A 16,432-nucleotide genomic window follows, 5' to 3' on the forward strand; every position below is an offset into this window, starting at 1 on the left:
CAGGCATTGTGGCGGGCACCTGTAGTCATAGCTACTTGGGAGGCTGAGGCAAGAGAATCGCTGAAGCCCAAGAGTTTGAGGTTGCTGTGAGCTGTAACACCATAGCACTTTACTGGGGAAGACATAGTGAGACTCTGTCTCAAAAATAAATAAATAAATATATATGTAGGTCAATGAAGTAGAATTGTAAGTTCAGAAATAAAGCCTTACATTTATGATAATTTAATTTTTGGCAAGGGTAGCAAGACAATTCAGTATGGAAAAAATAGTCTTTTCAACAAATGATATTGGAACAATTGTATTTTCACATACAAAAAAACTAATTTAGACCCCTTCCTCACACTGTGCACAAACATGAACTCTAAATGGATTTCAGACCTAAAATATAAGAGCTAAACATATGAAACTCTTAGAAGAAAAAATATGACTAAATTTTTATCTGAGTTAGGTGATAATTTATTTCACAACACTAAAAAGCATAAGCAATAGAAGAAAAACATAGATAAATTGTACTTCTTGAAAATAGTTCTTTTTTAAAATTTTGTCATTTGGATACCATCAACAAACTGAAAATACAACCTGCAGAATGGGAGAAAATAGTTTACAAATCATATATCTGATAAAAGACTTGTATCCAGAATGTATGAAAAACTCTTACAATTCAGAAGACAAGCCAGTTCAAAAATGGGTGAAAGACTTGAATAGATTGTGTCTCCAAAGATATACAAACAGCCAATAAGCAAATAAACTTATGATCAACATCATTATTCATTAGGGAAAAACAGGTCAAGACTGCATTGAGATGCCACTTCATGCCCACCAGGATGGCTTTAATAAAAAGGCAGACAATAACAAGTATTGTGTCGATGGGGAGACATTGGAACCAGCATCCATTAATTGTGGGAATTAAAAATGGTATTGTTACTTTGCAAAGTAATTTGGCAGCTCTTCAAAACAGGGTGGAAAAGAACAAAGAGTAATTAACTCCTAATGAGTAAGGATTTATTCTTGGAATGGCAAGAATGTTCTAAAATTCACACTGTGAATTTACAAAAACTATTGAATTGTACATTTTATTTATTTTTTATTTTTTATTAGATCATAACTGTACATTACTACATTGATGGGGTACAATGTGCTGATTTTATATACAATTTGGAATTGTACATTTTAAATGAATGAATTATGCAGTATATAAATAATAAGTTGTTAAACAGCCATTCGTCCTCATAACATTTTCATCTTTTTATCTAACTACCTATTTCTCTTGAGTTAATAGCTTTTCTGAAAGAGTAAAAATATTTTTTAAATGCTGTCAGTGATATATAATTACCCAAGAGCCTCCAGAAGAACTCATATTGTTTCTATCTTATTTGTTTTGTTTGTAATTTCTGTATACAACTAGAATCCCTTGAGGAAGATGACATAATTATTCATTTAAAGACCTTCACTCTTGATACTATTTATACCTGAGTTTAGTGGTTCTCTCTCTCTCTCTTTTTTTTTTTTTTTTTTTGTCCACCACTGCATTTTTATTACCTCCATGTTTTGAAGCAATTCATGACCAGCATAGTGCTCTGAGGATATTTTTTACAACAAATGAAAGCATTTAAGAAAAAGGCACATGATCCTTGACTAGGTAAGATATCTGCAAAGCCCCTGCTTGAGGCCTGTCTCCTTCCCTTTTGAGAAGCAGCCCCTATAGTGACCCATACTAGTACCCTAGAAACATTCAGCAAAGTGACCCTAATCTCCCTGATCCCCTCTCCCCACTTCCCCAGCAGCTGGGATGAAGGCAACATACTCCTCACGAGTCATTTGATCTTGAGGTCTTTCAATGCTGACTCCAAGCTCTTCACGTCCCAGATGCTCATACCACCATCCATGCCAGTGGTGGAAAATTGTGAGCACTTGGCCTTGCCCCCACTGAGCACCGAGATCTGGCTGACGCTGTTCTTGTGCAGTGAGTCAAGGCCAGCCCCTGAGGACGGGCCACCCTCCGAGCTCGCTTTCTTGTCTAGGTTCTGGAAGCATTCATGGGCTGTCAAGCCCCGCTGCAGCTCTGCTTGGGCACGTCCAGCCTCCCGCTGAAGCTCAGCGTCCCTGCTGTGCCATCATAGGTAAAGAGCACTGGGAAGCAGTCGTGGCCCGCTGCCACCAGGCTGTTTTCTGTGATGAAGGTCAGTGCCAGCAGCGGCAGAGTTTCAGAGGCCAGGGTTGCAACGGCCATCTTCTTGTCAGCATCAGCCAGGCACACAGTGCTGTCATGACTGACGCAGGCCACACGGCTCCCGCTGACTGAGAAGCAAACGCCATGCACCCAGCCACAGCTACTGCTGGATTCAAACATCAGCTCACCAAAGGACATCTTGGAGCCCCATGGTGTGGGTGCCGGCCTCTCCTCCACCTCCTTGATGTAAGCTGAGAAGATCCAGCACTTGAAGTCACAGGAGCCTGCAGCCAGGAGCATGTTGTTGGGGTCCCAGTCCACGCTGAGAACAGTGGAGCGGAGGGCTTTTTGATGTGCTTGCACACCCACCAGTCATTCTCCTGCTCAAAATAACAGATGGAGATAACACGGGAGCCACTGCCCACAGGAAATTTGTTCTCGTTGGGGGCCCAGCGCACACAGTGAGCAGCCCGGTTAATCCACAGGATGACCAGGGTAGGCTTCCATGTGCGGCCCTTCAGTGTCCACACGTAGGTGTTGCGATCTGTGCCGCAGCTTACAATGAGGTTACTCTCAGGAGCCCAGTCGATGCCTGTCACCTGCCCATTGTGCTCCTTGAGCTCATGCACCTTGGTCCACTTGGTCCCACTCTTCTCATAGATGTGCACCTCATGGTTGTTTGGGCAGATGGCAATTTGGGTGCGGTCCTTGTTCCAGGCATGGCAGCTGATGGGCTCCACCAGGAAGCTGTGGTAGGCCATGGCCACTTGGCTCCTGCAAGATCTTTGGCCGCGGACTCTCTAGTGGTTCTCTTTTTTAGAGATGGGACTGCAAAACTCAGCTGCCCACTGTGTTATTTCATAGTTGTGCAAGTCTTGATTGTCTAAAGAGAAGAAGCCAGAATCAGAGAGTATTATGTAATATCAGGTCATGAGAAAACACACAGGAATGTGCTGCCAGTCCTTGAAGTGTTGTGGGAGAGGTGGTAGATACTTTGGTATTCATAAATATAGAGGGAGCAGAGAAATGAAGAAATGCAAACCAAAAGACTGTGCCAATATATCAGCACACCCAGATGGTGGATGTATTCCTCAGGGAAATGGGAAATGGGTAAGCAGAGGAAAGGAAAAGGTTGAGGATCAAACCCTGGAGGACTCTGTGGATCAGAGAAGGGAGAGTCTTGTGGAGCTAGGTAGAAGCTTAAGAGAACCAGAACGATCCGATGGGGTGGTGTCAGATGTAGCCAAGTGCTAATAGGATGGATATATCCTTTCAGATCTGACTGAAAGGAGCTTATTGGTGAATTTAGAGAAGAGATCATCAGTGGACTTTTGAGGATATAAGTTAGAATTTAGAAAGTATACAGATATGAAGGGAGTGAAGGCATCATTTGAGTGGGACTGTTAAGGATGAAAAGAGGATGATAATTGAAAAGGATAGATGCTTCTATGTAGAATATGAAGGCTTTTTCTAGGTAGAGTAGAAACTATGTATGTTTGAAGAGAGCTTGGCTACCTGCATTTGGAAAGAAGAAAATGACTTATTAATTATTAATATACCACAATACTGCAATCCTATTTTATGGTTTTCTTTTTAGATTTTTTTTACTTTAAAGCATTATTATGCACTGTAGAAATCATCCAAAGATTTATTTTACAGGCTTTGTCACAAAACAGTGGGACTAGACAGGTCCCAAGGAATCTGTACGGGCTGGACAGGCATGTTCCTAAAGCAATCCAAAAGATAATCTGTTTATTTTCAAGATGATTAAAGAAAGAAATTTGGCAGCTTCCCCAGTAACCTATGATACTCTAAAACACTTACTTCCGTTTGCTTAACTAAAATATAAAAGTGCAGAGAGATGAAATTCCAGCATGCCAATCAGTAAATGCTACTTTCTTACTTACTATAAACTTGGCTTATCTTATAGGACCAACAATAAAGAATGATGTGAAAGCCATAAACTGTCATCCCCTGGCAATAATCTCCTGTTATTATGAACATCGGTAGATTGAAGATGTAATTTCTCAAAGGGACTTAAGCATTTTGGGGCACAATTCCAGGGACATTGTGTTCTATTCAACATCAACAGTTTCTACTTTATCAAAGGCACCGCCCTTTAGAGATTAAAGGCCACTTTGGAAAGGTAGTAATTTTTTGGAGTAAAGGTACAAAACGAACTTGACCATTTCTCTAGGGCTTTGTTGCCCTTTATTTTTAAAGAGCAGTCATCATTTTGAAGCTCCCAGAGCTCTTGCCTCACACTCTTAGGTCATGAAGGCATTTCTCATTGAAAAGTGGTTTAGGATTGAGAAACTACCAACATCTTGATGAGAAAATTTTAGAATCACATTTAGGAGACTGAGAGAGTCCCCACTCTCAGGCAGTTTTCTGTCAGCCAAGAGACATCTCCACTACTTTAGGGACTGACATATGCAAAAGTAACCTTAAATTGTCTGGGAGGCCGTAGAGGAAATAAGCCCTTTCAGGCACTTGTGAGAAAACAGGAAGTGAATCATAGGTACTGCTTCCCCACTACGTGTATTTCCTTAGCAGATTTAGGTTTTCTATGGAATAAGAACAAAGAAGCCAGATATTGTTGAGAGTGAAACTAATTAATGAAATCCTTTATCTACTTGTTGCACTTGTCAACAGGATAAAAGTTTTTTATACACTCTTATGATCTTCCATAAGATTCCATGGCTCCCATTCCTAAAAAGATTGCCAGGCCAGATTCTCCTTTCTCCCTGAACTGTTCACTTCTCCTGTCATCTCTGCTTACGAAGGCCCAGATCACGGGGTCTGTAGAACTTGTGTGAAATCATACTCAAACTGGCATCATTCTGTGAAGAATTTCTTTAGGAATGCTGAACACATTTTATTTATTTATTTATTTATTTATAGAGACAAAGTCTCACTTTGTTGCCCTCAGGAGAGTGGGTGGAGTGCTGTGGCATCACAGCTCACAGCAACCTCCAACTACTGGGCTTAGGTGATTCTCTTGCCTCAGCCTCCCGAGTAGCTGGGACTACAGGTGCCCACCATAATGCCCGGCTATTTTCTTGTTGCAGTTTGGCCGGGGCCGAGTTTGCACCTACCACCCTTGGCATATGGGGCTAGTGCCCTACTCATTGAGCCACAGGCACTGCCCTGGACCACATTTTATTGAATTATATGTATAACATTTTTCTTAATGTATCCAAACTGTTGAGAATATAGTTTTTAATCAAATGTATTTTTCAAAGCAAAGATCAATTTTATATTGGACTGTTTCTTTAATATACATGCATTTTACAGAGGAAAATGGAGATTTTTCCAGATTTCCATTAAGGGAAGAATTATAACAAGAACCAGCTGTTCTGAAGGCTGCCCCTAATCTATTACTTAACCTCAGCCTCTCACGTCTCCAATAGCTATTTTTGTGTTCTGTGTAAAGTGTCTCTGTGTATTTCTCTCAGAACATGCTTTAGCATTTTCCAATTGGCCATGTTCCTCGGTAGTCATCTTATACCCCTGGAGTTTCTTAGTCTCTATTTTTACTCCATAGAAACAGAAAAAAATGCATGTGGAAGATTTATAAGTTTAACATTTCAAAGTTCTCTTTCTTTTAGTTGGGAAGTTTAAATGTCTCTAGAATAAACCAATCTCCCCATTCCATCAGCCTTATAAGAGGCAAGAAAGCATATTTTATGAGCAAGGGTTTTAGGAGCAGGAAATTTCTGTTCTACTATTTACTAGCTACTAATGTCACTGGGCTTAGTTTCCTCATTTATAAGATGGAAATATTAATAGTGCTTGCCTCCATAGGATTGGAGCAAGCATTACATGAGATATATATGAAAAGCTTCAGCTAGTGCCAGCCATGGAGAAATATCTTAATCAATGTTAGTGATGATGGTGACAATTATGATAAAGGATTTGGAATCTCACAAAGTTGTATTGCAGCATTACGAAATAGCATTTTCAGATAAGAAATCATATCACGTAATCTGCGAAAGTTATTCTTTTTGAGACATTGTCTCACTCTGTTGCCCCAGGCTAAGTGCTATGGCATCAGCCTAGCTCACAACAACCTCAAACTCCTGGGTTCAAGCCATCCTCCTATCTCAGCCTCCTGAGTACTGGGACTACAGGCACCCACCATAATGCCCAGCTAACTTTTTTATTTTTACTAGAAACGGGGTCTCACTCTTGCTCAGGCTGTTCTTGAACTTCTGAGCTCGAGCAATCCTCCCACCTTGGCATCCCAGAGTGCTAGGATTACAGCCATGAGCCAAAGCACCTGGCCCTGCCAAAGTTATTTGAATTTGCTATGTGAAAGGGAAAATTACTTCTTTATCACTTAATGGCTGCTATATATTCTTATTCCGTTAGGGGGTGTGCACACACCTGTGCATGTACATGTATATGCTTCTTGTGTCTTGTGTTTCTGCCATGATGGTCAAGAGTTTTGCTTTACCCGCTCTTTAAAAATTCAACACAAAATATTGTGCAGTACACACAATAGGTTTTCTTTACAAATAATTTGTTCCCTTAAAAAGTCAAATTCTCATGCAAAATTGTACTAGTAGAAAGGATTTGGACATTATGAAGATCTACAAGACATTTATTTTTAAAGTAAAAGAAATTAAATTAGCAAATAAGGCCTTAGAAACTATCTAAACATAGTGTCTTTTCTTAAAGATTCATTCTCTACTCACCCTTGCTTTTGCTTAGCACAATGCCTGTTATACAATGAAATGAAGTAAATGGCTGCTACTAATGAGCTATCTTCATGTTAGAAGTCTTGGTGCCAAGCAATAGAAACCAACTTGAGTGAACAAGAAGGAATTTACTGAAAGGATGAGAGGGCCCACGGAATTGGCATGATGCTAGAGGACCATGCTTAAGAATGAGCAGAGAGCAGGAGAGCTCTGGCAAGTTAGAGGCAAGAACCATAGCCGTGGTCTTTGTAGCAGGGCACATCTGCTTAGCATGCTGCCATGGAGAAGGAGAACCCACAGTATACTTTCTTCTATACTTGGGTGACCCACTTCAGGGTCAGAGTCCTCTGGGAGTGTGTGATTAGCTAAACTCAGATTACAGGCTCACAGCCAGGAGCAGAAGTGGGGATTACTCCCTTCTGTAATGGGAGCTGGTACCTAGATCTGTTCTCCCTACACAGCTATACACAGGAGAGGCAGTTCCCTATAAAGAAACCTGAGTGCTATTAGGAAGTGGAATGGATTCTGGGAAGCCCAAAATGACAAATTCCCATTATTCCAAATGGCTAATACTCTGATACATTTGGCAGAGCCTATAGTCTAGCCATTCTTTAATTAGCCTGGGTAGAGCTTCAAACACAGTCTGAGATATTCTGTCTTGCTATTTCTGTCCTAGATGTGGTCTAAAGACAGTCCTCCATGTCATCATCCTGTTCCCATCTGAGTGGGAACATCCTTCCAAAGAAATTAGATAGGAACTCAAGAGTTGAGAATGTCATAGTGTCAGCATTAGGTCATAGGATGAGCTACCTTAAAATAAATAGAAATAAATTTAAAGCTATTATTTCCTGTAAAGGAAAAACAGCTAACATAGAACCAGGGAAATTTTGCTCATTTTATTAAAATTGGGTCCTGTATTAAAAAACTGTATTTAGTTTCCATCAAAGTGAATCCTTCGGATCCAGTAGAGGTTACTCTGTTAGAACTGTGTCAATAACTCTTATGCAGTTAACTCTTTGAAAATGGCTGTCTTACGTTGGTTGTTTCTTTTTATTTTTAGAATGCCATTCTAATTTAAGATATCATCACTTTCAACTGATTCTATTTGCTTTTTTATTATAGGGGAAAACTTATCCATTTCGAGGTGCTTTTCCACCAGTTTGGAATCCCATTGCATATCTGGATTACAACAATCTGTGGCGCACAATGGATAACATGGGAAAGGAGGTAAATTGCTTATTACCAAGTATTGATATTACAGTGGCAACTATTTTATATCCTTCCATGATGTGGGGAACATTGCTGTAGACATTGATGCAAATCATTTCCAAAGTACTCAACAACTCTGCAAAGTTGGTTGTATCTCCAACTGAGAAATGAGGAAAATGAGTGCCAAAAGGTTATGTAATTTACTCAAAACCCCACAGCAAGTGAGCCAGGATTCAAATCCACTCTCTCTGATGCTAATGCCTATGTGTCTTCAACTCTATACCACTGAGCATTTATATGACATGTTTTTGCCAGGTACCTCTACTTACAGTTGTCTTATCCATACATAATGCCACTATAAATGCCAAGGGAGAGAAAGATTTGCTGCCCCCAAATGGGTTGGGTTTTGTTTCGTTTTCTTTCGTTTTATTTTTGAGACAAAGTCTTGCTCTGTTGCCTAGGCTAGAGTGCAGGGGCATCATCATAGCTCATTGAAACCTTAAAGTCCTAGGCTTAAGCAATCCTCTATGCCCAGCCAATTTTATATTATGTATATATGTATGTGTGTGTTTATTTATTTATTTATTTATTTTGTAGAGACAGAATCTTGCTGTTGCCAGGCTGTTCTTGAGCTCCTAGCCTTAAGTGATCCTCCTGCCTTGGTCTCTTAAAGTGCTAGGATTACAGGAGTGAGCCATTGTACCTGGCCCGGAGGTTGTTTTTACTTAGTCTTATGCTCTGTAACATCATTCTCTCAAACTTAAATTGGAGAGATAAAATGGGTGTTAACTTTCAAAAGTAATAACAAAAACAACCAATAAATTTATGCTTAGACTTATATGTTATTATTGTCATTATTATTGTTGTTTTGGCAACAGCATGAAAGCATAGTAATGACCCCCCCTTCTTTACATAAAATTCCATGCCAATCACACACTGCAACATAGAGACAAAGAGACCCATTTTCAGAGGTTCTCATGAGGGCCTACGGGTGGTGGCAGTTACCATCACACCTGAGTGTTGGACCTCCTTTCTCTGCAGATTCCAGCTGATGCACCCTGGCAGGCACCACATGCTGAGGAATGGGACAGGATGACCATGAAAGAGCTCATCGATAAAATCTGCTGGACAAAGTAAGTAGGCTTGACTGTGTAAAACTTTCTTTTTATATTCCCATCCTGTCTCAAGCTACAGTGCTTTTCTTAATAAGTTACAGGAAAAAAATTAAGAGGAAACCTAATAATCTTTTAGTCAATAGCAACTCTGAGGGTACTTTAGACACTTTAAAGCAGACTGGAATAGAAAATGAATCTAAAAATTGAGAAAAGTCAGTGAATGAAGTAGAACTTCTTTTAGTGAATGGATCATGTGATCTGTAACAAAACCAGTAACTGTGTTTTCATATTATTTAGAGGTTAGCTACAAAAGCCATTTGGAAAGATATTTAAAAGTTAATTCCATGTAGATATAGAATAATAGGAAACTAGGGTGACACCTGTGGCTCAGTAAGTAGGGCACCGGCCCCATGTACCAGGGGTGGCAGATTAAAACCCAGCCCCAGACAAACTGCAACAAAAAATAGCCCGGTATTGTGGCAGGCGCCTGTAGTCCCAGCTACTCCAGAGGCTGAGGCAAGAGAATCACCTAAGCCCAAGAGCTGGAGGTTGCAGTGAGCTGTGACACCACAGCACTCTACCAAGGGCAACAAAGTAAGACTCTGTCTCTTAAAAAAAAAAAAAAAAAACAAGGGTAGCACCTGTAGCTCAAAGGAGTAGGGTACCAGCCCCATATGCCAGAGGTGGCAGCTTCATACCCAGCCCCAGCCAAAAACTGGAAAAAAAAAACAAGAATAATAGGAAACTAGAGGAAAGTTAGCCCGTAATAATAAAAATATAAACTACCTAAGCTTTTCCGTAAGAATATGTATTTTTAGTTTACTTACCATTAATTTTGCTAAGTTTTTTTTGGTATTTATTTTGCATGTATTATTTATTTCTTAATATGTATACTTATTAATTTTACTTACATTTATGTATTTATGTTTATATTATTTATAATATTTATATCATCATATAATATTTAGCATGTGTTTATTTGGAGCCTACTATGTGAAGACACTATACTCAGCACTAAGGAATGGAGGTGAACTTCTTAGGAATAGCCTTCATCATCATGGAGTTTATATGCTTCTCGCAAGCAAGACTAACCTTGAACATATAATTACATAACACTAGGACAGTGCCTATAACAGCAAGAACTTTACATGGTTCATTTAATGAAGCAAGCTTCAAACAGAAACCAAAGAGTTAGTGTATCAACTAAAAATTAGCCACAGCGGCAGTGGGAAGACACAGAAGGGTGGATGATGTTCAGGACTGATGGCTGATACTATCCAGGAATGATACAGAGGGGTAGGGGAGAGATAAGGTAGATGGCATAAAGGGATGGTATCTTGCAGTAATGACCACACAGGATTGATGGTGTGTGGAGAGGATGGTATCATCCAAGAATAACCCCAGAGTCAGGAGGAGACAGGAAAGGTGCGATAGTGTGGTGATGCAGAGGAAATGATATATCCCAAAAATTACCAATAGGGTCAAGAGGAGCAAAAGAGAAAGATGAAAAATCAAAAGGAGGGCTGATGTTCCAGAAATGACCCGCAGAGACAGGACAGGAGGGGACTGGACGAGTGGATGGTATGGAAGAGATTGGATTTTCCTAGAATGACCCACAGATGATAGAGGGAGACAGGAATGATTGGTAGTATGGGGAGATAGTATCTTTCAGGTATGACACATAGGTTCAAAGGAGGAGACAGTGTATGGTGGGGCAGGATAGTATCTTCCATTAATGAGCCATAGAGATGGGGCAAAACAGGAAGGATAGATGGTGTAGCAGGACAGTATCTTCTAAGAATGACCCAAAGAAGCATGGGGTAGACAGAAAGGTAAATGTTGGGGTGATGACAACATCCAGTAGTGGCACAGAAGGATAGTGGAGAGATGGGAGGGATGGAAGGCATAGCTAAACATAAGTTCTAAGAATGAGCCACAGGGGCAGGGGGGGTTCTGTGTGGCAAGATGGTATCTTCCAGGAATTGCCCAACAGTATTAGGAGGGGAGAAGAAACATAGATGGTGTGGGGTCATGGTATCTTCCAGGAATAGCCCACAAGAACAAGAGGAGGTCAGGAAATGTCGGACAGTATGTGGGGTAGAGGCATGATATTTTCTAACTATGACTCATAGGAGCTAGAGAGAGACAGAGAAGCATACTTTGTATGATGGAATAGTATTTTCCAGGAATGACCTAAAGGATCAAGGGGGAGATTGGAAGGGTGGATGTTGGTGAGGGTATCTTCCCCTGATTGGGAGGAGAAGCAGATAGGAAGCATGGATGGTGAGGCAGGGTGGTATTTTCCAGGAATGACCCTCAGTGGTTGGGGAGTGGGTATAAATGGCAGTGTTAATGTTGTTAGGGAGATGGTATCTTCCAGAAATGAGCTATAGGTGTAGGGAGGGTAGACAGAGTAGTTTTTCTTTTTCCAGAAATGACTCACAGGGCGGGGATAAATAGCAATGGTGTGTGGTGGGGAGAAGATGCAAGAATGGCCCACATGATTGTGGGGGAGCAGAGAAAGATGGAAAATGTGGATGGATGATATTTTCAGTGTGACCCACAGGAGCAGTGGGAAAACAGAGGAGGGTGGATGATGTGGCAGGATGGTATCTTCCAGGAATAAGCCACACTGTTAGGGAGGCAGTAAAAAGGAGGGATGTTCTGAGGGGGTAGTATCTTTTAGGAATGGCCCACAAGAGCAAGGAAGGGGGATAGAGAATGTTGGATTGTGTGGGGAAGGGAATAATATATTCTAATTATGACCTATAGGGGCTATGGAGAGACTGTTAAGATTGGCCTATGTGGAGGGATGGTATTTTCCAGGAACGACCCTAAGGTTCCTGGGAGAGACTGGAAGGGTGGATGATGTGGGAGGATATGTTCCAGCAGTGACTCAAAGGAGTCAGGAGAGACAGGAAGCATGGATGGTAAAGGAGAATAGTATTTTCCAGAAATGACCCTTAGGGAATCAGGCAGGGAAAACAGGAAAGGTAGATGGTGTGGGCAGGATGGTATCTTCCAGGATGACCCACAGGAACAAGGGGGAAACAGAGGGAGGGTGGATAGTGTGAGGGGTAGTTATCTTCCAGGAATGTGTTACAGGTTCTGGAAGGAGTCAGGGAAAGGTAGATGTTGGAGGGTGGGGGTTCATCCTGAAATGACCGAGAGGGGTAAAGAAAGATAGGATGTTAGAATGATATAATCCAAAAATTAGACACAGGTGTGATGTGGGGACATACAGGAGGGATAGATGGTGTAGGGGAGTGAATAACTTTCAAGAATGACCCATAAGGGGCAGGGGGTACACATGAAGGATGAATGATATGGAGGGGATAGCATCTTCTAGGAATGATCCACAGAGTTGGGAAATGTGCAGAGGGGGATGATATCTTCCAGAAATGGGCTACAAGGGCAAGGGGCAGACCAGAATGGTGGATATTGTGTGTGTATGGGATTATCTTCCAGAAATGACCCAAAGGGGTGGAGGGAGACGGGAATCCTGGATAATGAGGCAAGATAATATTTTCCAGGAATGACCCTCAGAGCCCATGGGGAGACAGGGAATATTGGATAATGGAGGGAGAATAGTATCTTCCTAGATTGACTTAGTGGTGAGTGGTGGGGATACAGGAAGAATTCAGTGATTTGGGGATGGGGGATCTAGGCAGGGAAGACAGGTAGGAGCTCTTGTGAATATCTTGAGGTAAGAAGGATACTGGCATGTTTGAGCAGCTGAATGGATAGTATTCTGGACCTTAGGGATAAACCAACAAGTGATAAGAGGGGATGTTGGAGGACTGCTGGAGAGACCAATGGTGCAGGATATATTGCCCACATTCAAGATTTGACTTTTCTCTATTGAAACCTATTAAAGGGTTATGAACAGAGGATTTTTTTGAGTTTTATACTTTTAAAAGATCACATTGGCTGTCATGTGGAGAAGGATACAAGAGGTGATGTAGGATGGCCAGGTAGGAGCCACTACTGTTGTAACCCAGGTAAGGGATCATGGTAGCCTGGGCCAGGGCCATGGCAGTGAAGATAAGGAGGAGAGGATGGTTGTTAAGATAGATGAAAGCAAATAACCTTAATGATCCCTGGCCAGCATATTGACCTATATACAGAACCAGGATTAACATATTTGCAGTTAATTGATAATTTCTTAAAAGCAGGAGAAAATTTTACTTTCTCCAAGAGTTAAAAAATGTATTCCTGGGCTAGGTGGCACCTGTAGCCCAAAGGAGTAGGGCACCGGCCCCATATGCCAGAGGTGACAGGTTCAAACCCAGCCCTGGACAAAAACTGCAAAAAAAAAAAAAAGTATTCCTAGGCTAGGTACAGTGGATCACGACTGTAATCCTAGCATTCTGGGAGGCTGAGGCAGGAGGATCACCTAAGCTCAGGAGTTTGAGACCAGCCTGAGCAAGAGCAAGACCCCATCTCTACTAAAAATAGAAAAATTAACTGGATGTTGTGACAGGCACAACTGTCCCTGCTGAGGCAGAAGGATCACTTGAGCTTGAGGTTGCTGTGAGCTAGGCTGATGCTAGCTCAGCCTAGGCAACAGAGTAAGACTCTGTCTAAAAAATGTTTTAAATGCATTCCTTCAGAAATTGAGTCCACGAGGTTTTTTTTTTCTTTTTCCAATTGCAACAGAAATACTTTCTAACCACACTAAATTGTCTTTTAAAAACATGAGGTCCTCAGACTCCTATAAGTATTGATGCCTGACTTGCACTCTTGCTCTGTAAACAGGACTGCTAGGCGGTTTGCTTCTCTTTTTGTGAATATCAACGTGACCTCTGAGCCCCATGAAGTGTCTGCCCTGTGGTTCTTGTGGTATGTGAAACAATGCGGGGGCACCACCAGGATATTCTCTGTCACCAATGGAGGCCAGGTATGATATAGCCATTCTGAAATTGTAACTTCTTCAGTGACTTTGCCTTTCACCAGAGCAGTATCTTTAATAATTATTTTAATGTTTTGAAACATGAATAATTAGAAATGTAAAATGACCTCAAAAATCTTTTATGGAAAAAATTTCTCATTTCCTATTTTTCATTCTTGAAAAGAAATTCACAGCTAAAGGATATTTCAGTTGTGCCTGTAGCTTAAGTGGCCAAGGGGCTAACCACATACACCAGAGCTGGTGGGTTCAAATCTGGCCTGGGCCTGCCAAACAGTGACAACTACAACCAAAAAATAGCCGAGCATTGTGGCGGGCACCTGTAGTCCCAGCTACTCGGGAGGCTGAGGCAAGAGAATGGCTTAAGTCCAGGAGTTGGAGGTTGCTGTGAGCTGTGACACCACAGCGCTCAAACCAGGGCGATAGCTTGAGGCTCTGTCTCAAAAAAAAAAAAAAAAAGACTATTTCATTTTGAATTAATAATGTTTTAAGAATTAAGTTCCTTCCGGGGGGGTGCCTGTGGTTCAGTGGGTAGGGCACCAGCCCCATATATCGAGGGTGGTGGATTCAAACCCAGCTCCAGCCAAACTGCAACAAAAAATAGCTGAGTATTGTGGTGGGCGCCTGTAGTCCCAGATACTCTGGAGGCTGAGGCAAGAGAATCACCTAAGACCAGGAGTTGGGGGTTGCTGTGAGCTGTGTGATGCTATGGCACTCTACCGAGGGCAATAAAGTGAGACTCTGTCTCTACCAAAAAAAAAAAAAAAAAGGATTAAGTTCCTTCCTTTTGGAGGTAGGTAAAATTAGGCTGTTTATGTAGGTGATCAATTACAAAAAGAAATTAATTTCCTCAAATTATAGTACTTGCAAAATTGTTTTAAGTCATCTCTGTTCCAGACATAAGGCATCTGTCCTATCTGTTTCTCAGAGCTATTCTTTTATGTTAACTTTGATAGAATGGAAGTGACTTTTCTTTTTTCTAACTTACACAAGTGATTTATGGCCACTCTTTGAATAGTAAATTTTACATTTCGAATTTTAAATTTTTGCTGCCCACTTTCATTGTCAGCTTCCATACCCAATTTGGTTCATTGACTGAAAACACAGGAAACCCACGGTGAAGCTATAATTTACATTCCTTGATGCCCTAGATTCTGAGATTCTTTGCTTCAAGGCTCTCCCTTAGCCAAAGAAAATGGGGTATGTCTTTTCTAGGAATGGTATGCCCTGATAGAATGAGGTTTAATTGGTAGCAGTTTACTTTGAGTGCATAGTACAAGAGTCTTTTTCCATCTAAGTGAATTATTCCTCTCCTTAGGAGATCATGAGAGGTCTCCACATTGTTTTTGAAACACCAAGACTTATTGCCCATTTGACCCTTAGCTTTGGCAAGGACAAAATGCAGGACAGCTGATTTATTTTTTTTCTTTATTTTTAAATTATTCATTTTATTTCTAAATATATATATTAAGGGGGTACAAATGTTTTAGGTTACATGAATCACTTCTGTAATACTTTAGTCCCAGCTCTAGGTGTGCCTATCACCCAAATGATATTCATTGCACCCATTAGGTTTTTGCCCCTCCCTTCCTTCTCTCTCCACCTTGGTTGATTTCCACTGAGTTTTCCTTCCTTCTGTGCACATATGTGCTCATCGGTTAGTTTCAGTTTAATAGTGCATATGTGTGGTGTTTGTTTTTCCATTTTTGAGATACTTCACTTAGGATAATAGTCTCCAGTTCCATCCATATTGTTGAAAAGGTATGAATTCATCTTTTTTATGGCTGAGTAATACTCCATGGCTTGTATATGCCACATTTGGTTGCTCCATTGGTGAACTGATGGGTACTTGGGTTGATTCTACATCCTTGCAGTTGTGAATGTGCTGCAATAAACATTTGAGTGCAGGTGTCTTCTTCATAAAGTGACTTATTTTTCCTTGGGTAGATAACCTAATAGGGGGATTGCTGGATCAAATGGCAGGTCTAATTTTAGTTATCTGAGAAATCTCCATACTCTTTTCCATAAGGGCTATACTAACTTGCAGTCCTACTAACAGTATATAAGCATTCCTTTCTCTCTGCATTCATGGCAGCATGTTGTTTTTAGAATTTTTAATGAAAGTAATTCTAATGGGGGTAAGATTATATCTGATTGTAGTTTTAATTTGCATTTTTCTCTGATAATTAGTGATGTTGAGCATTTTTTCATGTTTAATGACCATTTTCCTCTCTTATTTTGAGAAGCTTCTGTCTATGTCTTTTACCCACTTTTTTTTTTTTTTTTTTCTGAGACAGAGCCTCAAGCTGTCCCCCTGGGTAGAGTG

General features: G+C 40.9%; 1 protein-coding gene and 1 pseudogene across 2 annotated transcripts in view; one reads left to right on the top strand and one right to left on the bottom strand.

Moving 5' to 3' along the window:
- Positions 1-16,432, top strand: part of MAOA (monoamine oxidase A) — a 94,472-nt gene that overhangs the window by 45,266 nt on the left and 32,774 nt on the right. Inside the window, exons 4-6 of the mRNA XM_003800997.3 lie at positions 7,996-8,100; positions 9,124-9,215; positions 13,956-14,097. Coding sequence (XP_003801045.2) covers positions 7,996-8,100; positions 9,124-9,215; positions 13,956-14,097 — 339 coding nt within the window. The remainder of the gene's footprint in view (positions 1-7,995; positions 8,101-9,123; positions 9,216-13,955; positions 14,098-16,432) is intronic.
- LOC100961803 lies at positions 1,518-3,735 on the bottom strand (annotated as a pseudogene). Its single transcript, XR_001161754.2, has one exon. The product of XR_001161754.2 is annotated as an actin-related protein 2/3 complex subunit 1B pseudogene (transcript).

The sequence above is a fragment of the Otolemur garnettii genome, unplaced genomic scaffold (assembly GCF_000181295.1).
Source record: "Otolemur garnettii isolate 467f Iridium unplaced genomic scaffold, OtoGar3 scaffold00192, whole genome shotgun sequence".
Lineage (NCBI taxonomy): Eukaryota > Metazoa > Chordata > Mammalia > Primates > Galagidae > Otolemur > Otolemur garnettii.